General features: G+C 42.4%; 1 protein-coding gene across 4 annotated transcripts in view; it reads right to left on the reverse strand.

Annotated features, from left to right (window-relative positions):
- Nucleotides 1–2,885: 2,885 nt before the first annotated feature.
- Armc8 (armadillo repeat containing 8) overlaps nucleotides 2,886–27,886 on the reverse strand; it is a 112,135-nt gene continuing 87,134 nt past the window's right edge. For 2 of the 4 annotated variants that reach the window (XM_006975140.4, XM_015994052.3), the window contains 4 exons: nucleotides 12,777–12,872; nucleotides 8,593–8,665; nucleotides 7,266–7,359; nucleotides 2,886–3,557 (listed from right to left, as the gene is read on the reverse strand). In XM_006975140.4, coding sequence (XP_006975202.2) covers nucleotides 3,524–3,557; nucleotides 7,266–7,359; nucleotides 8,593–8,665; nucleotides 12,777–12,872 — 297 coding nt within the window. In that variant the 3' untranslated portion in view covers nucleotides 2,886–3,523. The remainder of the gene's footprint in view (nucleotides 3,558–7,265; nucleotides 7,360–8,592; nucleotides 8,666–12,776; nucleotides 12,873–27,886) is intronic. The other 2 variants (XM_006975141.4, XM_076576894.1) reach the window with 1 other exon arrangement.

The following is a 27,886-nucleotide window of genomic DNA, read 5'->3' on the forward strand; positions in this document are numbered from 1 at the left end:
TGTGTGCTCAGCACTGCATTGTTTTAAGAATCTGTAGGATTCGTGGAATAAGAATGGAGTTGAGGAAGGGGCTCCCTTAAGTGGCTATGAAGATCAGCCCACTCTCAGGGGACAGCATTCTTGGGAGGGGCTCCACTCTAAGGGCTGGCTGTGGCCTGCTCTCAGTGAGTGCCACGCTGGCCTGGCAACAGCAAAAACAGGAGCCTGGAGCTGCAGAGACAGAGTGGCTGGCTCTGCCCTCTATACCATATAGCCTTAGAGTTCTCTCAGCTCTCCTTGAGGATAGGTCATGGGGTAAATGAATGAGCCTTTGCTCATTCAGAGAAGGTAAGGTAAGACCTACCCTAGTTAGAAGATGTTGGAACCCCTTCTGCTGGCTCTCTACTAAGACAAGGAGAGACAATGTCCCCTTCCTCAGGCTTTGCACATTTTCCCTAGGGAAGTTATGAAAAAGGGGGCTACCTGGTCTTCCACCTTTGGTCACTTTGGGCACCCCAGAGATCCACACCACCAAACTTCTCTTCCCCTAACAGCTACCTCATGGCACTCTTTCTCTGTCCTCATGCTCTGGGGCAGGTGTCCCTGGGTTTCTATTTCCAGTGAGGCCTTGCGCAGAGCTGTGGGAAGACGTAGATTCAGAGGGCAGCGCTTCAGTATGGAAGTGAGGAACAGCTGTGTGCCCCTGCAGAAGGACAGCAGTCGGTCATTTGTCAGACTCAGTCTGACTTCAGCAGGTGCCGGCAAGGGAGGTAAGAGGAAGGGGAAGATACAACAGAGCAGATTGGGGGGTGGGTCTTGGTGGCTGGGAATGGGTACCCATAAAGGGTCTGCAGCCTTGCCAGGGGACAAAGAGAGGGACCCTCAGACTACTGCAGGTGCCTCTGAGAGCCATAACTGGCTTGAGGTTATTGACCTCCATTCCACAATGCAAAACCACCTCACAGCCCTTCACTTCCCACAAATCACAGCCTCTAAAAGCCAGTCCACACCATCTTCTACCATTTCCTTATGCTCCAGTCATTTGGAAAACAGACTCCTTTTAAGAAGTTGCCATGATTTTTCTTGGCTTTTATTAGCATGTGTTAAAATCATATTATCCAAACACTACCAGAAGAACACATATTGTTCTGAATAAAGTGCTTAAGGAAAAAAAATGCAACTTATTAAATTGGACATTCTTTTCTAGTTCATAAATTTTGGGTTACAATCAGGGCACAAAGGAGAAACAGAATGCAGTATTAGAGCGAGAAGCTTCAGTAAGAACTTGGGTGTAGACATAAGACCATGTCCCATTTTCCCACTTCCTTGCTGACCAAACACTGCACCTGCATAGAGCAGCAGACAGCTTTGTTTTAATAAATACATTTCCCTTCATTCAGATCAGAAAAGTTAATTATAGTAAAGCACTTTTTATGTGACCACTGCTTATACCCACAGGCAAGATTTATCCACAGAGTTCAAGGCGTCTTCAGCCCTCTCATGCTATTTGGGTTCAAGATTGTCTCAAGCAACGTGTTATTGGTTTCTTTATATTTACTGGTACTTCCTAAAACTGACGCTGTAGCATTTTGTGTTAAAATGCTATCCAAGGGTACAGTCTCAGCACCAGAAGTGGCAATGAGCAGGCCCTCATAAGGCTTCATTCCCAGTAAACTAGGTTTCCTTTGAGCTAGTTTTCTCACACTAGCACTCTGACACCTGCACAAAACCCAAGTTCTGCTGTGACAGCTTTTAAATCAGCAATATTCTGAAAAAAAAAAAAACAAAAAAAACAAAAAAACAAAAAAACCCAACAATTTGGAAATCTCTGTGTCTGCATCTTGGGTGGTCATATGGAGAACAGGAAACATTGCATTAAATACATTTAAAAACATTCATTTGCAATCAACCACATTTAAGTCTCCCAAGGAAGGTGCAGGCTGGTGAGGGGACAGCTCGAAGGTGAGCAACCCCATCAGGAGTGACTGGTGGGAGGATGTGGACCCTGGCAGCTGTACCCACTCACTGCAAGCTTCTGGACCACAGACCTCACACCCTGCCTGCCATGCTTCTGACTTCCTTCTAGTAAAAGGAAGGCTAGTTCTACCTCTGTTGAGTTCACCTTGAAGGGACCAGAAGTTAGAGCAAAAAATTATTAAAAAAATAAAAATAAAAAGAAGTCATCTTCAGTCATCCTGGGGAGATTCCCTTCCCTTCTCTCAACACTTAGTATTTTAGCTTCATTTGGGAAAAGACTTCCCATCTCATTCTAGGAACGCACAACAGCCAGGCATCCCCAGCTACTGTGCGGCCTTCACTGGGATGGTCAGGAAGCAGCTTTCTGGAGGATAGAAGGAAGATGCTCCTATCTTGCTGCTGCTTTCCAGGATGTGTTTGCAGAACAAGCTGGTCTCACAGTGATCTATGCTGCTGCAGGAAGCACGAAGTGATCTGGCTTGTTTCCGGAAGGGGCAACCTGCTCTCCAGGTCTGTTTCTGAACCCTGCCAGATACTGCTACACTAATGACAGGATTTCGGGAAGTGGGGAGGCTCAGGTCTCCAGGCCTGTCAGAGGCAGCCCACCTGAGCCCCCCTAGGCTTCCTCTATCAGTAGTTCTATCTCCCTTGGATGGGTCAAAAACCTACAAGGACTATTACCTCACTCTGCTCCATTCCACCTTCCTTCTGACTGGGAAGCCTGAGAACTTACTGAATTAGGCTGAAAAAAACAAAATGAAACAAAACAAAAACAAAGGCTTTGTACCTGCTAATATTGACGGCAGTAAGAGGCTAGCTTACTATCTGCACAGCACCATGTACAGCGCCTGTTATTCAGGTCGACTGTAGCCAACTTTTCTTTGTCTTTTTTTTTTCTTTTTTGTTTTTATAAAGAAAATCTATGTAAGTTGAGGTTCAGAAATGCATATATTTTTTACTTACAAATATTCATCTGACCAAAATTCAACATAACTTTTATGGAACACTAAACAATTGTTTTGCTTTTAAAATAACATTTCATTCAAACTGTATATAATTCAGTAAAGTTTTTTTATACAGCAAGCAATGCTTAAACCCTGGAAAATCTGTAGAAAAGAGATTTTCACACAAAATAAGAAAAGAAAAATCTGAGGTATCCCTCACCCACACAGCCATTCATTCTAACTCACATATGTGCGTGCACACACACACACACACACACACACACACACACACACACACACACACACACACTCATTCTTGCTCACAAAGTGGCTGCAGCATAGGCAAAAAATTGTAGGTCCAAAGGAAAATGATTGATTGTTCTAATAAAGAGTCCAGGTAGCTCAGAAACAAAACAAAACAAACACAATAATCCTCTGAGGAAATTACTACCTCAAAAACGGTTCTCAAGATGAATTTGAGATCTAAGCCTACTAAACTGCTTTGCAAACAGCTCCCTGCAGTCCAAGGTGACGTGTGCAAATAGAAGGAGTCAAATGAGGCTAGCTCCCGTACTTCCTTAAACCAAGGTGTGGGGTGCTCGCAGGTGCCCAGGGCGCGCCCATCATGCCAGGTACTGCTGCAGCGCCGTCTTTGCCCTGAAATCACAAAGTTCCCGTTAGCCACCATCTCACAACTGCAGCTGAGGGAAAACCGTCTGTGGCTAGTGGTAGTTGAGAGGGAGCTGTGTTAAGCTCTGCTGAGCACCTCCTTCATGGGGCACTCAACATTTTCCCATTTCCCCCTGGGTTCTTTGGACAGCTCTACGATGTTCCTACAGTTGGGGTGGATCTGGAAATCTGACTTGTTCGTACTGCTGTGTGGATTGTATGTAGCAATACCTAGGGCTAGAGGTGGACACTGGGAAGCTGACCCAGGCCAAGGTGCTGAGGCACCTGACAGACATGAGCCTGTCAGGCGAAGCTGCCTCAGAACTATGAAGGTTAAAGTCTGTCAGGCTACAAAGAAGACACAACTGTGGAGTTAGGAAGTCTGTCCTCAGAAATGGTCTCCCTGCCTAACTTAAAGAAAGAAAAGGCCCAAATTGGTAGTTGCCATTAGTTGATCAAAGTGGTACTAACAGACTCAAGGACAGCTGCTACTGTCAAGTCAAAGGTATAGTCTTATGAGTTTTGTGTTTGTTCTTCTGTGTTTTTGACAGTCACTCTCTCTGGACTCTAGGCTGGCCTAGAACTTACTATGTCACCTCTTTTGGCCTTGAACTCGAAAGGATCTTCCTATGCATGCTCCTGTGTTGAGATTACAGGTGTTTTTGAAGTAGAGCCCAAGAATTGCCTTGTCTGGTTGGCAGACTTCACTGTGCTATGTCATTATGTATACATGATGGTCTTTATCAAAATCCTGTCTCAGTCTTTATTCAGTCCATGTGGTGGTGCGTATCTATAACAGCACTACAGAGGTGAAGTCAGGAGAAGGAACACGAGTTCCAGGCCAGCCTGGGCCACAGGGTGAGACCCTGACCTCTCACCCAAATAACAAGTGAACCTGCTGATTCAACTGTTCGGTCTTTCTATTCCTAGCAGGCTGTTTGACTTCTTGGGGGCTCCAGAGTGTACGTTCACTGTTTCTACTACATTTTATCTAAGGAGTCTTTAGAGGACAGACAGGCTGAGGAGCTCACTCCTTGGATTTTTTTCTCTTCCTTAAGGCAGGCAGGATTTTTTTTTCTCTTGCCATGTGAACCAGCTTGCACTACAGCCAAGGCTGGGCTCAAACCCACGATCCTCTTCTCAGCTTCCTGGGTGCTGAGATCACACGTGAGCGCCCCCAATCCCAGACAGCTCCCTTTTCTTTTAATAGGGATTTGTGTGTGGCAAGTGGAATCCCAAAACTTACATGCCACACAAATTTGGAGAAACAGCACCAGCTTGGCCTAAATCAATACAGGCCAGAACCCAAATCTATTCCAGTTCACGTTGATGAGGCCTTTCTTTGAACTCTAGATCCCCCAAAGACAATTTTACGTAGGTTTTCTCTTCCAAGCAAATCTAAGCAGAACTCTCAATTAGCAGCCTGGCTCTCAGTCAGAGAGGTGGGCTGCCAAAGCCCACCAGTTAAGCCAGCAGCCATGGAGGGAAGGCCAAGACTCCAGCCTGCAGCATGTGGCCGACCTCACTTGCCTTTGTTCCTATGCTCACATGATTGGCACCTGGGGCTACCAATTACTCAGACTCATCTCCCCTAACCTATGGGACAATAAGCTTCAGAGAGGCAGAAGCCCAGCCTGCTCTGGAAACTTCGGGAGTCTAGAATCACTGGACACACTGATAACTAAGACAGTGTGAGAGTTCTACAGGTACTATGGGAGCAGAGGAGGTGCTGACGTGGTCACGGAGGAGGCATGGCTTCTTAGAAATGGAAGGTCAGGAGGAAGAATAGCGACCACTGGGCATTTCTCCCCTTGCTTTCAGGACACCTACACGCCTGCATATCTGCCTAACCCACAAGTTGTCCCGTCTGCTCTCTTCCTGGAGTTTTCTCATCTGTCATAAATGTTGACAGGTCCTGGATCTCGGTTCTTAGCATTCTCCCTCATCTTGTTCTTACTCTCTGCTTCAGTGACTTTCTCCAGTTCCATGTTTGAACACCATTCAAATTTACACCAGTCACATTTTCCTGAGTCCTTGGATATCAAACAGGCACCCTAAAGTCAGCATACACAAACAAGAATTCAATTCTGTCTATCCACCTAACTCCCCCGCATCCCCATCATCTTGGTAAACATAATGCCCTCTCCCCCACTGTTCAGGTCAAACCTAGGTACTTTCCTTTGCTCTTATTCTAAGACTCCATAGCAAGTCCTGCAGACTTGCTCCTGTCTCCTTCCCCCAAAGCTCTCTAACAACTGCCTTCCATAAAAAAGCCTGAGTCCTTATTACTAGGGGTCCTTCCTAAAAGCTTACACAGAGCCTGGACAACTCTTTGAGATCTGGTGAGATCTGGCCCTCCCACTATGATCATGCCCCTTCGTTACTTTTCTCCAGCTCTATTGCTCTTCTTGTATATCTAGTCTTCAGCATATGAAATTCACCCCTGTACCTCAGAGCTTTTGAACTAACTGGGCTCCCTGCCTAGAATATTCTCCCTCTAAATTCTGTAAGGCACTCTCTCATTTCAAGCAGGCCTATGATGAGACACCACACCCTCAGAGAGACCTTTTCGGGCTACACAATATGAAAGAAATGTTCTTTATTTCTTATGGTTCCTTCCATCACCTGATCTATATCTATTTGTTAAGAAATGTTCTTTATTTCTTATGGTTCCTGCCATCACCTGATCTATATCTATTTGTTTAGTGTCTGACTTTTGTATTAGGATCTAAGTTGAACACAAGCAAGGACTTCACTAAGTTATTCATCTTTTTATAATCAAACCTAAAACAGTGGAGATAGTGGAATATATAGTGGGTCATTTTTGAAAAACACTAAACAATGTTTGAGACATGAAGGGGAGACAACCAAGGTGGCCAATCACATGGGACAGAATGTGTAATGCCTGAAGGTATGACATTGTAAGCAAGCAGGGATGGCTACATTATGGGCTGGACATGAGAAAGGGATAAATGTGAAAGGCAGAGCCAGATATGAAGGCATGAGGGCTTCTGGGATTTTTTTGTTTTGTTTTGTTTTGTTTTGTTTTGTTTGAGACAGGGTGTCTATGTGTGGCTTTGGAGCCTGTCCTATAACTCACTCTGTAGACCAGGCTGGCCTCGAACTCACAGAGATCTGCCTGTTGCCTCTCAGTTGCTGGGATTAAAGGCATACACCACCACTGCCCGGCTCTGAGCTATCTTAACATATAGAGAGTAAAAGAGCAGAAGTTCCCAGCTATTATTCTCAGAAGTGAGCAGGAACATGAAGGCTGTTGTAAGAGTAGAGGAAAAGCATCTCTTGGTTCTTGGAGCTTTGACTCTACCTCTTGTCCCTCCAAGGAGTGGTAAGCTCCCGGAGACAGAGGCTCCCTGCGCAATGGCACAAGGCAGAGCTCAATGAAACTCTGAACCAATGAGTGTTTACGTGAGTTTGACCACTGTCTCTACACCCACATGATGGAAGAAGAGACCCAAACAAGTTGTCCTACCTCCACACACGTGCCCTGGTACACATGCACCCACCCTCATACATACATAAACACATATAAAAAATCAAATACAACTGCTGGTTCAGTTAAAACTGAAGGACAACAATCTGAGACATCTTAAAGGGTGGCTGCATGGGCTACTAAAACAGCTCAAACCTTTCACAACAGGACTGAGGATGGCCCAAAGCCATTATGTCAATACTCACTTGTCACAAAGGTTTGAGTCCGGCGACTGACTCAGTTTGTGAAGAATATCTACAATGCCCATATCTCGTAATTTATCCTGACGTTCCTGTGAACCTAAAAGATTGAAACTACTAGGTTACTGGAACATGATGGAGGACACTGTTCTCCTCTAGCTTTACCAGAGTCGCTCACTCCAACCCTTCTGTCCCCTACCATCCTCATGTACCATAATTCCTTCATGCCTGAACTTCCTCACAGCCTTCTACCTGTCTTCCCTGCCTCTTGAACCCCGTTCCTTCAAGTCCACCCTGGGTTCTGCGGATGAGTTAACTCTTGCATGGACTTTGGAGTCAGGCACACTCTTTGGCCTGGCCTAAGACCCCGTGTCACTAGGAACCAGCTTTTAAGGACAAACCAACAGTTTCTGGCAGGAACACTTTCCTATTCTGTTGTTTACTCCTTGACCCTCCCAGCACTTCTTGCTGCCTCTGTGATAGATAGCACATGTGGCATTTCTAATCCCAGACTGCTCTGTTCTGTCTTCCAATTAGACTACCAGCCTGAAGCCTGGTTTTGATGTCCGGGGTCACATACAACCCTTGGTACCAAGGCCTGTGCATTATATCTGGTTTTGCTTCCTTGCATTTTGTTCTATAATATTCTGAATGTGAAGTACATGAAGCTCCCTGGAGTTTCTTCCCCCACTAAATGACCAAGTGACTCATGCATGCACCACCCTCTCTACACCCAGTGGCCCAGACTCTCTAGGAACAGGCTCCAGAAACTGTACTCATAGGCTTTCCTAGGTAGTTTTAATGTAGCCAACCTGGAGGTGAGACTCAGAGCTCTCTGCAATCTGACTCCTACCCTGGTTCCATAAAGAGAAACCCAGGAAGCACAAAGAACGTCCATTCCTAGAGCCTGCCTCTGACTTAACTGGCCTAGTGTAAAACGTGAATCTGCAGCTTAGGGAAGAACCTTTCACCCAAGAAGGCTCATTACCCACTGGTCTCTGCACCGCCTCACGCATGCCCTCTTTGCCATCATGTTATCTGCATCGTTTCTAAATGTGCATCCTCACTCAAAAGGAAAGACCCAGTTGGACTAGCTGGTTCCTAATATTACAGAGACTTCTTGCTGTGAGAATCAATAGTATTAACCTAAGTGAGCCAGATGCTTGCTGCTGAATTATAGCCCTTACCCCCATACTTCAAGCCATCCTGGTACTAGATTACAAGGGGTAAGGATAGGAAGGAAGCTCCAGGCTTCCTGGAGAGGGATCTGCTTTACCTATGTAAATATTTCCTTGCAAAATTTTCTTTGGAGCAAACTTTACCAATATCTTACCTTCTTCTTCATTCCATATGAGGTTTGATATACAAAACATAGCGGCAAGCTGCAGTTTGACATGGGAATGACCCTAGTGACGTAGAAAAGGAATAAAAATCAAAATGGGGGTAATTTTACTGCACATCATTTTTCTCGTGACATACCACAGGTAATTCCAAGAGCCTACAGTTCTGAACCAGAGGCCATAAGCCTGAGGAACTAAAAGTTACCATTAAAGAAAATAAAGGTCAGGCTAAAAGCAATGGGAAATGGTGGGAAATCTGGCCAACTGAAGAGAGCAACTCTTGCTAAGACACAAAATTTTAAAAGTGCATCCAGTGGATTCTGGTTGATTTTTACAACCTAGCTATTGCAAAATAGCCCTGAGGTCATGGGTGAGAAATTGTGCTTTAATGCATGTGCCCAGAAACGAAGGTACCTAACAGCTCTACACTGTCGACTAGCCTGTGTTCTCTTAGTCACTGGCAGTGATGAACTGGAAGTAGCCTTCATATTAGCTCTTCAGTTACTATCTTGCTCAAGTAGTCCAATAATTCCTCTGGGATAGGAAATGAAGCTATGGTCAGGAAGTTCATGAACAATCAGATTTAAGCACACTTTATAAATAGTTTATTTTCCTGATGCTACTTGCTCAAAGTAAGCGTGACAGAATACATCTGGCTTCTGGAATAATTGAATTATCTTATTTCTACATGAATATCCCAAAGAACTAGATCAAACTGCTACCTGACTTCTCAAATGTCACAACTATGACTGAGGAGCTTCATACTCTAACACATGATTCTTCCTTATTTTCCAATATGTACTATAAGTGCAACCTCTCCAGGTTAAGCTGGATTGTTTATCCTTATAGACTGTTTTCTCCTAGATGAAAGATGACTCTAAATAGTAAACAACCTTCATATTATTTCCTTGCTTGTCCATTTTAAAGGTCGTAAATAAGGGCTGGAGAGATGGCCCAGCAGACAAAAGCACTGATTGCTCTTCCAGAGGACGCAGACTTGATTCCCAGCTGCTCTTCCAGAGGATGCAGACTTGATTCCCAGCACTCACATGGCAGCTCACAACTGCCTATACCTCCAGTTCCATGAGATCCAATGCCCCTCTTCTGACCTCTGAAGGCACTAGGCACACATGTAGTGCATATACATACACTCAATCACTCACACACACACACACACACACACACACACACACACACACACACACAAAATTAAAGAAATAAATTTAAAAAATCAGTCAGGCGTGGTGGTGCATGCCTTTAATCCCAGCACTTTGGAGGCAAAGGCAGAAGGATCTCTGTGAGTTTGAGAACAGCCTGGTCTACAGATCAAGTTCCAGGACAGCAAAGGCTGTTACACAGAAAAATCCTGTCTCAAAAAACCAAAACCAACCAACCAACCAAATCATTAAAAATAAATAATAAATCAAAGAACTAGGCATGGCTTCCTTCACTAGAATTTTTTGGTTATTCTTCTTTTGCTTGTCAATAGTTTTAAAGACATATTCACTGTGGGCTCATTAAACCAAGAGAATAAAACCTGTCACCTGCTTCCAGCGTCAGGCTAAAGCGAGTCAACTGAACAAATGGACTTACAGCAAGAAATCAATTTGTCACTCACTCAGTAACAAGGGGGCTGGAGTGGTAGGAACTCGGCTTAGTGAGTATGCACAGAAGCTCTCTTCGAAAGAGGCAACGTTTAAACAGAGACTTAAAGAAAAGGAAGAAGCTAGGTGTCGAAACATCACAGGGCTATGAGCTCCAAAAAGAAACCGTCTGAGGGGATCTGATGGGTGTACATTCAAAGAGTTGTAGGCTAGAGTAGGGACTGTGGGTTCCACTCAGAATTCAGAGGAAGCCCCTGAAGGTGTGCAAGAGACAAGATCTGACTGACACTTTCAGAGTGTCACCTTGGTTGAGGGGACTGGATATAGTTCTAAGGCTACCACTACCATATAGGCAATCAGACAGGAGATGCAAAGGCATGGACTCCAGTGGAGGAAGCAGCAATGGGAAGATGTGAACAGAGTCAAAACTGGTTTTTGAGAAAGGGTTCACAGGACTTGCTGATAATCTAGACAAATGTGTGAACATGGCTGGAGAAATCAAAGTAGCATCTGATTTGAGCACTGGAGGAGATGGCAGAGGAGACGTGTAAATTTAGGAGACACTGACTTAGGAAGAACCCCAAACGCTGTCAGACAGCACAAGAAGGTGCCAAGCAGGCAGGAGGGTACCAAGTCCAGAGTCCTGAAAGGAGGGCCAGGCTTTGGATACAAAATAAAATTACTCAGAGATGGAAAACAAACAATGGCAGAGATGAGAGTCCGTTAGGCCAGTGGTTTTCCTCTATCTCATACATAAGAATAACTTAAAAACCTGGGTAACTAAGTCATATCCTTGGCTTTTTTATTAGATGACAATCTTGGGAGGGCAAGGAGAAAGCAAACCGTGAGAGCTCCTTAGGAGGCTCTAGTGTGCAACCAGAGTTGCAGACCAGCAACCGCAGGAGAGCAGACGGGAGAAGGGACTGTCTGGGGTATGGTGTCAGGGAAGCCAAGAGGAAGGGATGTCTCTAGGAGGAAACAGCTGGCTGTGTTCAAGTCAGCTCTCGGTAGGGAGTATAAGGAAGGAAAATAGCTTTCAGACTGGGCATCACAGAAGTCACCAGTGACCTTCACTAGAATAGCTGCAGTTGAGTGATGAGGATGAAGCCAGACTAAGTAGGTTGGAGCAACTGTGAAGGCAAGAAAGGAGTGAGAATATGCAGAAGATGCTTTTAGAAAAAGGGGGTTTTGAATAGCAGTGGGAAACTGGTGTATACCTTGATGACTCAGTGAACAGAGGTGGTGAGGTCAAGCTCCTTCCTTCCGGTGCTGCGGAGTGAGCCCAGTGCATGTGCACTGGAGATGTTCTACCACTAGGGGAACTTTCAAAAGACAGAAGACACTATGTGGTGATGAAAAGACAAGGGAATTACCGGTTCAAGTGTAGGTTTTTACTCAACGAACACCGAGTAGGTATTTGGGCCGGGCACTATGAAGGTGGTAGAAATAAAATGGTGCACATGTGCCTCAGTCCTCACTTTGACAGGGACAGTAGACACACAGAACTATGTCACTACATGGACTGAACCGCTCTGAAGAAAACAATGCACACAAGAGGGGGCCCAGAGATGAAGGACCAGCTCAGCTGAGATAGACGGGTGGGGAGTTAGAGAAAGAAGTGTCCCTGGTGGAGAAGTCAGAATGGATAAAGGACCTCAGGTAGGAAAAAATGTGACTTCATTTAGGAGCTAGAAGGCAGCCACATAGTGAACAAAGGCAAGGGGGATGAAATGAATCAGGTGTACCACCGAGTACTTACCAGGCCTTTGTAAGAGGCCAAGAATTTGATCAAAGGAGCTGGGGGTGTCGGGCTATGTGGATTTTGTCTTCTGTTCTTTTAGTACAATGAAGAGTAAGGCAACACAAAGCAATAGGGACTGGAGAGTTAAGCTTAAAAGATCTTCAAGCAAAAAAGTATGAACCTATTCTGGGTAGAATGGAGGCACAGCTTATGAAAGAATTAAGGAAGGACACAAGACTGGGTTTGTAAACACCAATCATCCAGCTCGTTTCTGTGCATTTAAATTTCTATGTAATTATTAACTATGAAACGTCCAGTGAAAAGAAGACAGCTTTGCTCGAGGAAGGAGCGGGGAGACATCCTTCATGGTTGAAATGCTGTTGTGAAAATGGACAAAATGAAAAGAGATGGAGGTATTTAGGATCAGATTTTGGTGCTGACCTGACAGTGTCCCATGGTGACAACATGACCCAGCAGTAGGTGGCAGGCTGTGTGTTTGGAAGTAAACATGTCAAAGAAGTAAGGTACCAGCTGTCTAGAGGACTCATACCCCACAGGACTGAGAGATCTGAGAGAGACAGGGCTGAGAACCAAGAGCCCAAGTCTTCAGTAAGAGGGAGGTGGAGGGCAAACAGCCAGGGTGGGAGCTGGGTGGTAGTGCTAACAGTGCCCACAGCACGTTTCTAGGAATTGGGCTTGCTTTTTACAGTTCAGGATCCAAACTCTTTGAATGTGTTACAGAGTAGTGAGCATTCTTCTGCACAGTTTGTTTAGAGCTGCAATGCTACAGACCTTGTCTTCTAGTTCTGCAGTAAAAGGCACTAAGGCTTACCATGTAATATTTGATTTTCTGCAGGATGTCATCATTGGTCATAATAAGTTCTTTCGCTGTTGTCCCATCTGCTATGTTGGCTAGGATACACAGTGTCTGGAAAAGAACAGAGAGCCAGTGATCAAGAAAGCTCCCTCGGGGGGCTAGAGAGATGGCTCAATGGTTAAGAACACATGCTGGTCTTGCAGAAGAACCAAGTCTGGTTCCCAGCATCCACAGGGTGGCTCACAACCACCAATAACTCCAGTTCCAGGGTGTCCAATGCCCTCTTCTGACCTTTGTGGGCACCAAGTACAAACATAGCACATAAACATACATTCAGACAAAACACTCATACACATAAAATAAAATTTGAAGATCAAGTTTCCAGAAGATTGTGGGAAATTTCTCATCTGAAGGTGCACAGCTTCTCATGGGTTCTATCATGAATGCCCTGATTCTCATCTCCTGTCATTACTGCCAACCACAGTAACCATAACCAAGAAAAGTCTACCTTATACAAACAAGAACTCAAACACTTCAGTCATTTCTTTCTGGACTTTAAGCCACAGTCATGTAAAGGCTGCTGCATCACCACATTATCTTTTCTTAAAAATGTGGTTCCTGCATTCCTAAATATAATAAAGGCAATTAATAGCAAGCCAACAGCAAACATCAAATTAAACGGAGAGAAACTCAAAGTGATACCACTAAATTCAGGAACAAGACAAGGCTGTCCACTCTCCCCATATCTATTCAATATAGTACTAGAAGTTCTAGCTAGAGCAATAAGACAACAAAAGGAGATCAAAGGGATACAAATTGGAAAGGAAGAAGTCAAACTTTCACTATTTGCAGATGATATGATAGTATACATAAGTGACCCCAAAAACTACCAGGAAACTCCTACAGCTGATAAACTCCTTCAGTAAAGTGGCAGGATACAAGATCAACTCAAAAAAAAAAAAAAAAAAATCAGTAGCCCTCCTACACACAAATGATAAAGGTATGAGAAAGAGGTCAGAGAAACATCACCCTTTACAATAGCCACAAATAATATAAAATGCCTTGGGATAACACTAACTAAACAAGTGAAGGACCTTTTGGATAAGAACTTTAAATCTCTAAAGAAAGAAATTGAAGAAGATATCAGAAAATGGAAGGATCTCCCATGCTCATGGATAGGTAGGATTAACATAGTAAAAATGGCAATCTTACCAAAAACAATCTACAGATTCAACGCAATCCCAATCAAAATCCCAACACAATTCTTCACAGACTTGGAAAGAAAAATACTCAACTTCATATGGAAAAACAAAAGACCCAGGATAGCTAAAAGAATCCTATACGATGAAGCAACCTTTGGAGGCATCACCATCCCTGACCTCAAACTCTACTATAGAGCTATAGTAATAAAAACAGCTTGGTACTGGTATAAAAACCGACATACGGACCAATGGAATCGAACTGAAGACCCTGACATTAATCCATGCACATATGAACACCTGGTTTTTGACAAAGAAGCCAAAACTATACAATGGAAAAAAGAAAGTATCTTTAACAAATGGTGCTGGCATAACTGGATGTCAATATGTAAAAGATTATAAATAGATCCATATCTGTCACCATGCACAAAACTCAAGTCCAAGTGGATCAAGGACCTCAACATAAATCCAGTTAGACTAAACTTAATAGAAAAGAAAGTAGGAAGCACTCTTGAACGCATTGGCACTGGAGATCATTTCCTAAATATAACACCAACAGCACAGACCCTGAGCACAACAATTAATAAATGGCACCTCTGAAAATTGAGAAGCTTTTGCAGGGCGAAAGACACGGTCAATAAGACAAAAAGACAGCCAACAGAATGGGAAAAGATCTTCACCAACCCCACATCTGACAGAGGACTGATCTCCACAGTATATAAAGAACTCAAGAAACTAGTCATCAAAATACTAAACAATCCAATTAAAAAATGGGCTAAATAGCTAAACAGAGAATTCACAAAACAAGAATCACAAATGGTTGAAAGACATTTAAAGAAATGCTCAACAACCTTAATCATCAGAGAAATGCAAATCAAAACGACTCTGAGATACCACCTTACACCTGTCAGAATGGCTATGATCAAAAACACCAATGACAGTCAATGTTGGAGAGGATGTGGAGCAAAGGGAACACTCCTCCACTGTTGGTGGGAATGCAAGCTTGTACAACCACTGTGGAAATCAGTATGGCGGTTTCTCAGAAAATTAGGAATTGAACTACCTCAAGACCCAGCCATACCACTCTTGGGCATATACCCAAGGAATGCTGATTCATACCATAAAGATACATGCTCAACTATGTTCATAGCAGCACTATTTGTAGTAGCCAGAACCTGGAAACAACCTAGATGCCTGTCAATTGAAGAATGGATGAAGAAAATGTGGTACATATACACAATGGAGTACTACTCAGCAGAGAAAAAAAAATGAAAGCATGAAATTTGCAGGCAAATGGATGGAACTAGAAAAAAACATCCTGAGTAAGGTAACCCAAACCCAGAAAGACAAACATGATATGTACTCACTCATAAGTGGATTCTAGATATAAAATAAAGAACAATCAGATCACAAACCACAGAACCATGGAGGCTATATATATATATAGCATGGAGGTCCCTATGACGACTGTGGCTTATAATAAATTTCAGTTTTACTCAATTACTGGGCAAGCCTCAATGAAACATCTCACTATTAAGAATACAAACTGTATCAAGCTGATAATAGAAAAATAAATTAATTAATTTTAAACAATAAAAAAATAAATGAAAAAAATTTGTGGTTTCTTTCCATGGCGCAACAGCAGCCAGAGTCTGAGTTGATATCCACGGCTCCTGTTACCATTGAGGGCTGTGCGAATTCCAGGGGTCTAAACAGTCATCTGAGGACCTTGCTGCTGCCACTGGGACCATGGTAATATCCGGGCCTGAGCTGCTGCCAAGCCAAGGGCCATGTCTGGGTATGTTCTTGCTGCAGCTGGGGTCTGTGATGATGTCCAGGGCCCATGTTGCCATAGGGGATCATAGGAACCATGCATGTTAAAATCCAAGGGCCAGGCTGGCCTGGCCCCAATGACACGGGCCTAGGAGAGCTGGCTCTGCCCCTTACCTGAGGAGGGTGGTCCCAGTGGCCCAGACCAACCACCTCAGCTACCACATAGACCCACATTCTGGGCCTTGGGTTAGCCGACCCTAACATCTACTCCATTTTGACCTGATAGAATATGTAGAGAGACTGGTCCTGCAGAACGATAACCCAGGAGCCCCATGACTCAGGCAATGACAGGAAACCTAAGAGGAGTTTTGGTGAGGGTCCAGTGATAATGGTGTGCCAGAGGCCTTAAACCAGATCAATGACTCATTGCAACGAACACTGTGAGTGGGGCTGATCAGACAAAGGGTGCAGCACCCAATGCCACTAGGATGAATGAAGAGGTGTTGAAAAGATGGAGGAGCGAGGTGGGTTATTTTGTTTGTTTTGCTTTTAATTGATTTATTTTAGGGGGAAGTTTCTTTTGGGGGAGATGTTTCAGGGGTGAAGAGAAGATACGAAGGGACTGGGAGGTAAACGGGACTGGGGTAAATGATGAGAAATTCCCAAGGAATCAATAAAGAATTATGTTATATTAAAAAAAAAAAAAGTGGGGGCTGGAGAGATGGCTTAGCGGTTGAGAGTACTGACTGTTCTTTCAGAGGACCTGGGTTCGGTTCCCAGCACCCACATGGCAGCTCACGGCTATCTGTGGCCCCAGTTTCAGGGGAGCTGACACCCATGGCAAAAACACCAATGCACATTAAATAAAAATAAATAATTAAAAAAAAAAAAAAAGTGGTCCCTGGGTGTGAGGAGTGTGAATTAGTGGTGCACTAGCACACAAAAAGCCTGGTTAAACCCTGGCACCAAACGCCTACTACTGAGATAATAAATATTAAAACTCACTTCTAAGAGAAGCTCCTTTTTCAAAGACGCAGCCTCTTTGCTGGAAGTTTCCTAGGAGCCGCAACTCGCCCCCCCCCCCTTCCCTAGGACTCCTACGGTTGTGACTGACCCTGTCTAGCAGCTGCACTGGCCACTGCAACTGGGACATGTTGATGGTTTTTGAGAAGACAGAAAAGGAAGCAACATGTGGAGAGGGGCTTGGTCCAAGTTGGCCTGATGAAGAGACTGGAGGGAGCCTATGCCAGCTGATGGGACAGTGTATTTTGACAGGGCATTGACAACCAGAGTCTCTGCTCAGTAGAAGGGACTGTTTTCACCAGATGCACCATTTCTGCTGCCAGGATTAAGGTAAAGGCAAAAGGACTTTGGCAGGGAAATCAAGACAATGCCAGATGGAACCCACCATGGGCCCATCTTCTGCAGGGCATCCAGGTGAGGTAGGAGTAAGACACACACACGCTGACTTTGACACTGTTACATACACAACTACATTTCACTGCAGAAAAAGGGAACCAAGAAAGCAAAAGTTACTGGGTACAATAAAGGCCAGAGGGAGCTTCTGGGAGGAAGCAACATGATCCCCAAGCTCAGGAATCAAAGACAGGTATGAGAGCTGAGGATGGAGCACAGACTCAATTTCTTCCAGTCCTAAACCTTTTCTGTTGTAAGACTTAAGGGAATTAAGCCAAGGAAGAAACTATTTTCTTCCTCAGTCCCAAGACCTCACATGTTCTAAGGGCTCTGTGGCTTTATTTCACTTTGCTTAACACATGGCTGTAACTAGATTGCTGGGAAGCAAGATCTATGAACCAAAGAAGGCTACCTCTGGGACACAAGAGACAGAAAATACAACTTCCTAGTCAAGGCCTAAGCAGGTACTAAGTTAATCATGGCAACTGGATCATGATGGAGTGTGACAATGATGTGACAATGATGGCTTATGGAAGATGTGCTGGTATGGGACAAACTGTTAGACACTACCCTAAGAAAACCAGTAATAATGGATTTGTACTGTAAAAACAAAATCTTTCATTTTTATAAGAAAACCATTATTAGGTGCAAATGCCATGTGCACATGTAGAGGTCAAAGGAGAACTGCATGGGGTCACTTCTCTCCTACCTTTATGTGGATTCTGGAGAGCAAACTCACGCTGTCAGATTTGCAAGGCAAATACCTTTACTCACTCAGCAATCTCAGTGACCTTTTACTTGTGTGTGTGTGTGTGTACGTGAGTGTTTATGTGTTACATGCAGAGCTTCGATATGTATCCAAGGCTGACCTCAAACTTGCAACAATCTTCCTGCCTCAACCTTCCAAGTGTTGAGACTAGAGGCAGCTTGGGTCTGTACTCTTTTTAGTTTAACTCACAGGGGTAATACATTTGAGAAGGTTTTGACAGCAACTGATTTCAAGGGATTCAAGTTTGGAACTATGGGAGCAACAGTTGTTCTGCTCATGTTCTGTCAGAAACCTACACTTCTCATAGTCAATGCCGAGAGACAATGCTTTCTTCTAATACTGGGAACAAGGCAAATATGTCCACTCTTACTAATTCCTATATATCTATTATACTGGGCATTCTAACTGAACAACAAAGCAAAAACAATATATGTTAAAATGGTTTCATTCACTCACAGACAGAAAATTCTGAGTAATTTACAAAAAGGGCTTAAGAGTGAACAATGAAAGATCAATGTTTAAAAATTGTCCAAATAATAGCAATGAGCATTTTTCTTTTATTGGAAATCACAGTTTTTAAAACTCATTCAAAATTGCATCAAACATATGGGGGGTGGGGCTGAAGAGATGGCTCAGTGGTTACTGCCAACTCTTTTCCAGAGGACCCAGATTCAATTCTCAGCACCCAGACGGCAGCTCACAACTGTATCTAACTCCAATTCCAGGTTATTGAAGGCACACACATACATGCAGGCAAAAGACACACACATAAAATGTAAAGATCTAAAAACCACACACCACACAGTAGGGTAAACTAGTAGTAGACTAAAAAGGTTCAAGGAGTGCTTACCAAACCTGGGAACTGTTGCTACAGGGACTGGAGAAGATACTCAGGAGTTAAGAGCTCTTGCTGCTCTTCCAGAGGATCCAGGTTTAGTCCCAGCACCCACATGGTAGCTCACAACTATCTGTAATTCCAGTTCCAGGGAAGCTGATACCCTCTTGTGGACTTCAGACACCAGGTGCACGCACGCGTACACACACACACACACACACACACACACACACACACACACACACGGCAAAACCCTCAAATGCATAAAATAAACAGTTAAACTTTTGGTGTCCTTCCCTGTGAGAAGAATCCTAAAATCCTCACTCGTGGAGTAATTCTACCATTGTCTCTCCCCAGTTTTCCTCCTTGGACACCATGTGTGCCTTTGATTTGTTTTCTTCTCACTGCTGGCTTTTATAAATTGCTGTATGAGCAGAACTGCCTACCGTGCTGGCTTCTGAACCTAGCTTCTTTCATGGGGCACAATGTACCTAAGATTCACCCACGCTGTGGAATGTATCAAAACTTGTCCATTGTGTTTACCCCCCACCCCTAGTTGCTACTTGGTATTCTATAGTTTAATCGTTCCCTGCTTGAGTGCCATTTAATTTGTTTTAATTGTTTGGTGATTATGGATAAAAATTCTTATAAACATTGACAGGATTTTTGTGAAAATAGCTTTTCACTTTATATACTAATTATATATGTAATTTCTAGGCATTATTAATACCTAGGAAGCAGTGCAATAACTACAACTGGACCTCTACTGTGGATTCCACATTCACAGATGGAAAAATTCCAGGGGGAAAAACTGTGTTTATAGTGACATTTTTCTTGTTGTTATTCCTTAAGCAATACAATATTATGATTATTTACATAGCATTTATATTGTTACAAAAGAAACAACTCAGATTATTTAAAGTATACAGAAGGAAGTCTGTAGATTACATACATCACTATGGCCCACACATCTTACATAGGGACAGGAAAATGAAGACTTTGGTATCCACGTGCAGGGGAGGGGACCAATCATCCAGACACAGAGGATAACAGTACACTTTAACATTATAAGAAAAAAGCCATACAATTTTTCATAGTGTGTCATTTTGCATTCCCACTACATTCTTGGTAGCAACTGTATAAATGGCTATTTAAAAATGCTGGCCCTCTAGGGCTGGTGAAACGGCTCAGCAGGTAAAAGTACTTGCCACCAAGCCTGACTACCTGAGTCCCACCTGAGAAGTGACTCCTGTAAGTTGTCCTCTGTCCTCACAAGCACACCAACAACCCCCCCCCCCCCAGTAATGTAACTTAATGTTTATCTAAATGCTTGCCATTCTAAAGGATCTGTAGTGCTACTTTATTGTGGAGTATCTGTTGTTGGTTGTTTTATTTTTGTTCTGAAAGCTTGTATCTTTTGGATACAAGTCATTGTGTTCAATGTGCTCATAGTTACTTCCCTCAGGTGAGTGTCTTGCAGTTCATGCTCTTAACAGTACACTCCATAGGAGTAGAGGTTTTACAGTAAGATGAAGATCAATGGAACTTTCCTGGATGCTATTTTAATGGTCATATCTTAAAAATCTCAATTTTTTCTACTGTATTTTAAAAGATTTATAATTTTACTTTTTACATTAGATTTATGAATACATTTTTACCTAAGGTGTGAGATAAAGTTCAAAGTTAATTTTTTAGCCTTTAAAAAACTGACATCCTTTTTCTACCTCAGTATCTCTGTCAGTTATCATCAAACCATGCACATGTGAGTCTATTTCTAAACTTTCCAATTGCTTCTGTCAGCTGATGGTATCTTGTCTTAAGTTCTGTGGGGTTTTTTTGTTTTTTTGTTTTTTGTTTTTTTTTTTTTCAAGACAGGGTTTCTCTGTGTAGCTTTGCGCCTTTTCCTGGAACTCACTTGGTAGCCCAGGCTGGCCTCGAACTCACAGAGATCCGCCTGTCTCTGCCTCCCGAGTGCCGGGATTAAAGGCGTGCGCCACCACCGCCCAGCTAAGTTCTGTGTTTTATAGTGTCTTAATCAGGTAGCGTGGAAGGATCTTCCACTTTTTTTTCCTTTTTCTTTATAAGTGGATTAGCTATTCTAGTTCCTTTTACTTTCCAAAAACTTGGTAATTCATAACTATATTAATATTTATTTACTCTGGGATCATGACTGGCATTATATTGTCTGTAAGCCAATTCAGGGAGAGCCAACATTGTTAACATTCTGTTTATTTAACTCCTAGTTATTTAGTTCTATTGTTACCAGTCTTATAACTTTTAGTATACAAACCCTTATGATATTTCAATCTAAGTACTCTATTTTTTTCAAGCTACTTCTAATGATACTGTTTTTTAGCATTATTCCTAACCATTCACTGCTTATTTATGAAAATAACTAATTTTCTATACTATCACCTTGCTTAACTTAGTTCTGGATTTTTTTTTTAAATGAGTCCTTGTCATTCTCTACACAACCCTTCGTGTCTGGGGAACAGTTCTGTTTCATCCTTTCCAATCTATGCCTTACTTATTTTGCTTGCTATATTTCCCAGTGTCCTGTTGACTAGTAATGATATGAATGGACAAACTTGTCTCCTTCCCAACCAAAGGACAACAACAAGTACAGTCACCGTCTTGACTGCGGTGGTAGTGTGGTGTTGGAAAGAAAATGCCCCCACAGGGAGTGGCACTATTAGGAGGTGTGGCTTTGTTGGAGCTGTGTCACTGTGGGAGTGGGTTTTGAGGTCTCCTATGCTCATGCTATACCCAGTGACACTGCTTACTTCCTATTGTCTGCAAAACAAGATGTGGAACTCTCAGTTCCTTCTCCAGCACCATATCTGCCTGTACACCACCATGTCACACCATGATGATAATGGACTGAATCTCTGAACCCCAATTAAATGTTTTCCTTTATAAGCATTGTCATGGTCATAGCATCTCTTCACAACACTAGAAACCTTAACTAAGACAGGTAGCTTCATGGATAAATACACCTGTGAAAATGTATATGTACTGCAAATGTATACGGCTTAATGTATGCCCCAATAAAAATAATTCATCAAATGCTTTTGAGAAGGACTGAACTTCCAGCTAACAACTAGGTGGTTTAAGTCTCCTATTTCACACCCACTCTGGGTCACCTCCAAAATCTGTGAGAGTGTCCATATCTATATCTGCGTCCTGTGAAAACACACTGCTGTTGGTCTTTTGCCCACATCTCAATCTTGCCTGGCCTTTCTGCCTTGCTTCTTTTCAGTTGGATGACCTCTACCCAGGTGAGCTGTTTCCACAGACAACATGTGGACACTTTCTAAGGACCAGTTTCTTTTGACTAGTGTGGGAGCCCGTTCTGGGGTTCCTCGTGGCTTTACCCAGCAGGTCCGAATAGAGGATGATCAGGACCACGGGCCTGAGTGCAGGTGTCTGAGATGGTCTGCACTTGGCTGTGCTGGGGGAGGAGGTCTTTTGCTCCACCCCTTGGCGTCTCTATAAAAACCCTGGACCAGAGACAGTCGGGGCCCGTTGGAATAGGTTCCAGGCCCTCTCGAGGCTATCCTTTATTTTCTATCTGTTTATCTCCACAAGATTCTCCGCTATAAATCCTTCTATCTAATATTTCCTGCTGCTCGCACTCAAGAAAACTCTGGGAAGCTGTGGGGGTGGTGGGTAAACGCCCCACAGAATGGCGCCGTGAACAGGGACTAAAGAAAAAAGGGACTAAAGAAAAAGGAAAAAAAAGGGACTAAAGAAAAAAAGGGACTAAAGAAAAAAGGAACAAAAAAAGGGGGGACTAAAGACAAATGAACAGGGACTTAAGACAAAGTAATAGGGACTAAAGATAAAGGAAAATAATAGTTTTATTACAGAGTTTTTGGTGAAAGTGCTGAGTCAGCCCTGCCAGTGGAAAGGCATGCCGGTGTTATGGAATATATATATTTTTATATATATTTTTTGGTGATGCAGGGGTTTTATCCTCGAGAGAAAAGGAAAGCGGACTGGAAGGATGTCCGATGCTGCAGCGAAATTCTCTTCTGTCAAAATTTTCTATCTTCTATCCCTTTCTCAATTTCTATCTGTGATAAGTATAAGGTATAGGGTAGTAATATAGTTTAGGAAAAACTTAGAAGTGTAAGATTGTGTAGGAAAAAATAAGTAAGGCAACTAGACAGAAAAACTCTTCAATTTTCTAACTTTGGGGGCTTTGAAAGCAAACCGGGAAAAAAAATCTTTCTTTGGGCTTTTCGGGTAGTAAAAAAGCTCTTCTTTGAGCTTATGGGGAAGGAAAAGTTTCCTATGGAAGCTTTTGACCTGGGGACAGCTGAAATGCTAAGTCCAAGCGGCAGGAGAAAGTAATTTCTCCCTGAGGCAAAAATGGGGGTGTAAGAAGTCAAAGTTTAAAGTTGAGAAGTTTTGGGGAAAGTTGGACTTTCTCCTGGTGGGGGAGAAAAAAAAAACTTTCTCTTAAACTCTAAAGCTTTTCTTGAAAAATTTGGGGGGAAGAAACTCTCTAAAAAGCCTTAATCTTTCTCAAAAGCTCTCTTAAACTTAAACTAAATTTGTCCTTCTGAGAGAGGACAAAAATTAGAATCACCTGAAGATATTAGTATGGGGACCACCTGTGATTAGCTCTAAGGGAAAACAACAAACCTCTTAAGACAGCAAAACCTCTCTAAGTTCTTTCAAGCTTTAACAATCCTCCCTGCAATGCAGGAGGCAGGAACAAGTTCCTAAAAACCTCTTCTAAGCTCTGTCTCTTCAAGCTAGTAAAAGACAGTGGGTCAGAGTACCTTGAGGGAAACGCTTGGGGAGAGTGTGGGTGAAGAGCTACAGAGAGCCCAAAAAGGGCAGGAAACTTTACCTGAGAAAAGCAAAATAGTCAAGCTTCACAGTTACAGCTGAGCTGAGGCATCAAGGGTTTTGTTTCTGAGTGAGCATTTCAGAATGAAAAGGTGCTCCTAATCCTCCTAATGCAAAGATCCCCTGAAGCAATGCAAACTGATAGCATTGAATCCTCGCTTCTGACCAAAAACCCAGAGGTGACTGGCCAGCATCTCTGAGTTGGAGTGCATTTCCGGGATACTAGGGTTCCTGCAGTTGTAAACTTCCTGGAGCACAGAGCTGAGGCAGGAAGGTGCAGCACCCAGGGGAAGATTGCTAATGAACAAAGCTAAAGCCGGTGGGAACGGCACAGTTGTCCACTTTCCTACAAGTCCCGGGTTGAAAGGTCCACAACTACAAAAAGAAATCTGAGAAAAAGCTTCCTATCAGAGAAAGGACCTTTCTGGGAAAACAGTAAAGCTGAGCTGTGTCTGAAGCAGTCGTGCTGCAGAGTCAGAACGCTGTCTGGGGAAAGAGCCCAGCCAGGGCAGAACAGAACTATCCAGGAGTAAAGCTTTCTTTTCTGTCAGAGAAAGCATCTCTTGAGAAAAGCTTTGTTTCAACTGACTCCTGATGAGGGAGTGTAGCCCTGAGGGGTGATTGCCTCTGGCATAAGCTCTGTCCTTGAGCACCCAGACAAGCAAAGACAACCCACTGGGGGACTGGGCCAGGTGAAGGCCTGATGAGGCAAAACACCTGTCCTAATGGGAGTTTAGAGATTGCAAAAACCTCCCTTGTTAAATTTTTTAGTCTGTATGCAAACCACACAGACCCCGAAAACAGAAACGGACAAAAAGCCCCTACCTTCAGTAGCAGGGAAAGCCGCCGCTCTAGTGTCGGAAACCGTTTCTGGGGTAGAGGGGATAAATTGAGACCAAACTGGGAACTGTCTGGGAGAAAGACTCTGAAGAAACAGAGAAGGGACATAATCCTCCCCAGAAAATATGACCTGAAAAAGCTGCTAGAATTTGAGGCAGATTCAGGGGGAGAAAGAAAGCCCCTACCTCCAAAGGCAGCTAGCAGAGGTACAGAGCCGCAGACAGATACCTAAAGCTCTGCATCTGGGGGGGAAGGAACAAGCAAAATGAGAATAAGATCAGTGGGAGAAAATCTCTCTGAAGGAGCTATGGAAAAGCTGTTGTAAATGATCTTGTTTTTCACTGACTGGCTAAAACAAGCACAAGCCCTGAGGAAAGTTGCTATCAGAAATGCCAGCCTCAATGCACGCTAACGAGGCAGGTGTGGTTCTGATTTGGGGGCCAGTGTCTAATGAAGGAGAGACACCTGTTGAAGCCAGTTGAGAGAATAGAAACCTCCCAATGTCCCATAATTGAAAATGTAAAATGCTTGTTCAAATCTCCCGTTGCAAAGGCAAGAGACTTTGTTCAAACCTCCCAGGCAAGTCTAGTAAAAGAGAACCAGTTGACTCTCAGACCTGAAAAGAACTATGGGAAATCAATGATGTAAGGAAAATGATATAAGGGACTGATATTATTATAGACTGATATAAGGGAAATATATTCTGGGAAAGGTAGTTTTTCCACTAAAGATGGTGACATTGCCCTGAAACACTTGTCAGCTCGAAAATACATTCATGGTAAACTTAAAATACAGCTTTTAAAAGAATAAGGAGGAAAATCGTCTAAGAGTTTAAGTGTCAGTTCCAGTGAAAATTTGAAAGGGTACAGAACTAAGTGCCTTGCGGTTTGGGGCTCCGTTGGTAAAATGCCTTATTTACCCTAATAGCTGTGCAAAGTTTTTACGGTAGTAGGATGACAAAAAGCTACCTTTAAGAGCAAACAAGCCACTTTAAAATCCTTAAAACAAGGGAAAGCAGTTTAAACACTGAACGTTGTCTTAGATATGAAGAAACTTATGTTGAAATTAAAAAAGTTCTTTGCCTTGAACGAACTGCCTGCAATGAGTAATTCCTTTGCAAATCTAATAAGGAGACAAGGAAACAGGCATTCAAAAAAGAAATGACTGCTTTATAGATGGGAAACAAACTTCAAAAAATCTAGCTGTCTTACAAAAGAGTTGCTTTACCTGAAAGTTCCTTATAAGAAATCAATGCTAAATATCACAGCTGCTAATATCAGGAGTTAAAGCTAATGAAGTGAAAATACTAAATGCTGAAACTCAAGTGAAATGGAAAGATTCCTGCTCGGGATTATGGAAGGGTCCCGATCCTGTGTTAATATGGGGTCGAGGACATGTTTGTTTTTTCACAAGAGGAGAAAGAAGCTCGGTGGTTACTGGAGCATTTTGTAAGGAGCGTGGAACTAAGGAAGGTCAGCTCCAATGAGGTTCTTATAAAGGAACCAGAATGAAAGTGGTTCGATTAGTGCTATTGAGGTTTTGTCACTGGTTTAATGCAAACAGTGAGGAATAAGAGTTCGGAGCTGTGCCGCTTTTGGCTTTACTAGCTCCTTTAGAGAAATACTTTATATCACCTAATAGCTGTGCAGTATTTGGTGATGAGCTTCACCCTCAGTGTGAAGTGAAGTTTTTCCATAGAACAAACCAAAAGTGCTGCTGTAATAGAAATGTTTGTCTGAATTGAGGCATTTAGGGGAACTATTATGAATATGGGTGAAGGGACAGCCTCTAGTTAAAAACCATCTACCGCTGACAGTACATCTCTGCCGGTTCGGAAAGGCCAAGAGAACTAGGCAACTTTGGGGTGTGGCTTTGTCCTGAGAATGTTACAATCCCCTAGCAACAAGTATCACAACTCTATAATGACAACACTCACTAAATCCCAGTGCTTTATAACAAAGCTAACTATAAACTGTAAACTTTAGAAATGATGTACGTACTTCCTGTCTAGTTAAGAGAATCTTTATAATAGAGATAGTGATAATAATTAAGAGTAAGAAGTAGAAAGACGAATATAAGATATGAGTTTGTAAAAATTGTCTTGTTAGATCTGTGTTAAGAAATCTCTAGGTGTTTGCTAAGTTAGATATATGCTAATGGTAGCCTATATAAGTTTGTAAAATAGATCTATAGAGTTCCTTTAAGAATATAAGCTTGTAAGAAGTATCTAAGGTAGTCTTAAGACATGTAGTAATAAGCTTGTAAGATGCTAGTTGTAAATGTAAGTTTAAATAAGAAATAAGATGGAATGAATATAATATATAAGAATTAATAAGAAATATATTTGCTAAAGTAGTTCTATAGTTTCCTTAAAGTATAAATAAGTAGATGTTAATATGTTGTATGTGAGTTTGTAAAAATGAGTAAATGTTGAATATGAGTCTAAATGCTTTGCAAGGCAAAAAATGTTATATGTGAGTTTGTGAAAAAGTGTAAATGTTAAGTGTGAGTCTATTAATGTATATGGTGAAAACACCTGAGACACAGGAGATAGTGTCCTAGTAGACTGCAAAGTAGGCAGTTTGAATGGTTTCAAAAGCTCCAGAAGCCGCTAAGAAGCTAAGAATGGCGGACGCCAGAACCAGCACAAGGCATCCGCAGCTGAGATCCGTGGAAAATCGACACGACACAGAAAAACCTGAGCTAACAGCAAAAACGGTACAGTTTAAAATATTACTATACTAAAAAGGTCTGTCTGTGAGAACAAAAGTTGCAGAGACGCTTGTTTGAACAAAATTATTAACTGCAAAAAGTTTTGGTTGAAAAACGTCTCTTCATATTTGGAAGTGAAAGCCTGATACCAGAATTTTTCTTGTTTGAACTTTTTGAACTTAAAATGAGATAAAATTACAAAAAGATTTTGGTTATGGATTTCTTCAAATTTGGAAGGCTAGTACCAATATTTATCATTTGAACTTTGGTACTTAAATGAAATGAACAATAGAGATTTCATTGCAATGGGACAATTTTGAGCTTACTTATAATAATGACCTAGGAACAGTTTTCTGGAATTGGGTTAAAAATGGAACTGTTTAAATGAAGAAATGTATTTCTTAGAATCAAGATGCAATTTTGTGTATGCATATATGCTTTATTAACTGGTGATTTATGAATTGTTTTGTGGAACTGTTTATGTAAAAATGGAATTACTTATGGAACTGGTTTTGTGTTACAAATGGAACTGTTTAAACAGAAAAGTTTGGGTTTTCTAACTAGGCTTGAGATTTTGCTTAAAATTATAAAGAAAAGGGAGAGTTAATATTCCTTAGTCTATTTAATTTTAATTGTTTGAGTGGATGAATGTCATGTTTTGTTAGTAAGAAATACAAATGGGGTATACTAAGAGACTACTTTTAAAGTGTGTAAAGAGTTT

This window comes from Peromyscus maniculatus, chromosome 7, assembly GCF_049852395.1.
Source record: "Peromyscus maniculatus bairdii isolate BWxNUB_F1_BW_parent chromosome 7, HU_Pman_BW_mat_3.1, whole genome shotgun sequence".
In the NCBI taxonomy this organism is placed as follows: Eukaryota; Metazoa; Chordata; class Mammalia; order Rodentia; family Cricetidae; genus Peromyscus; species Peromyscus maniculatus.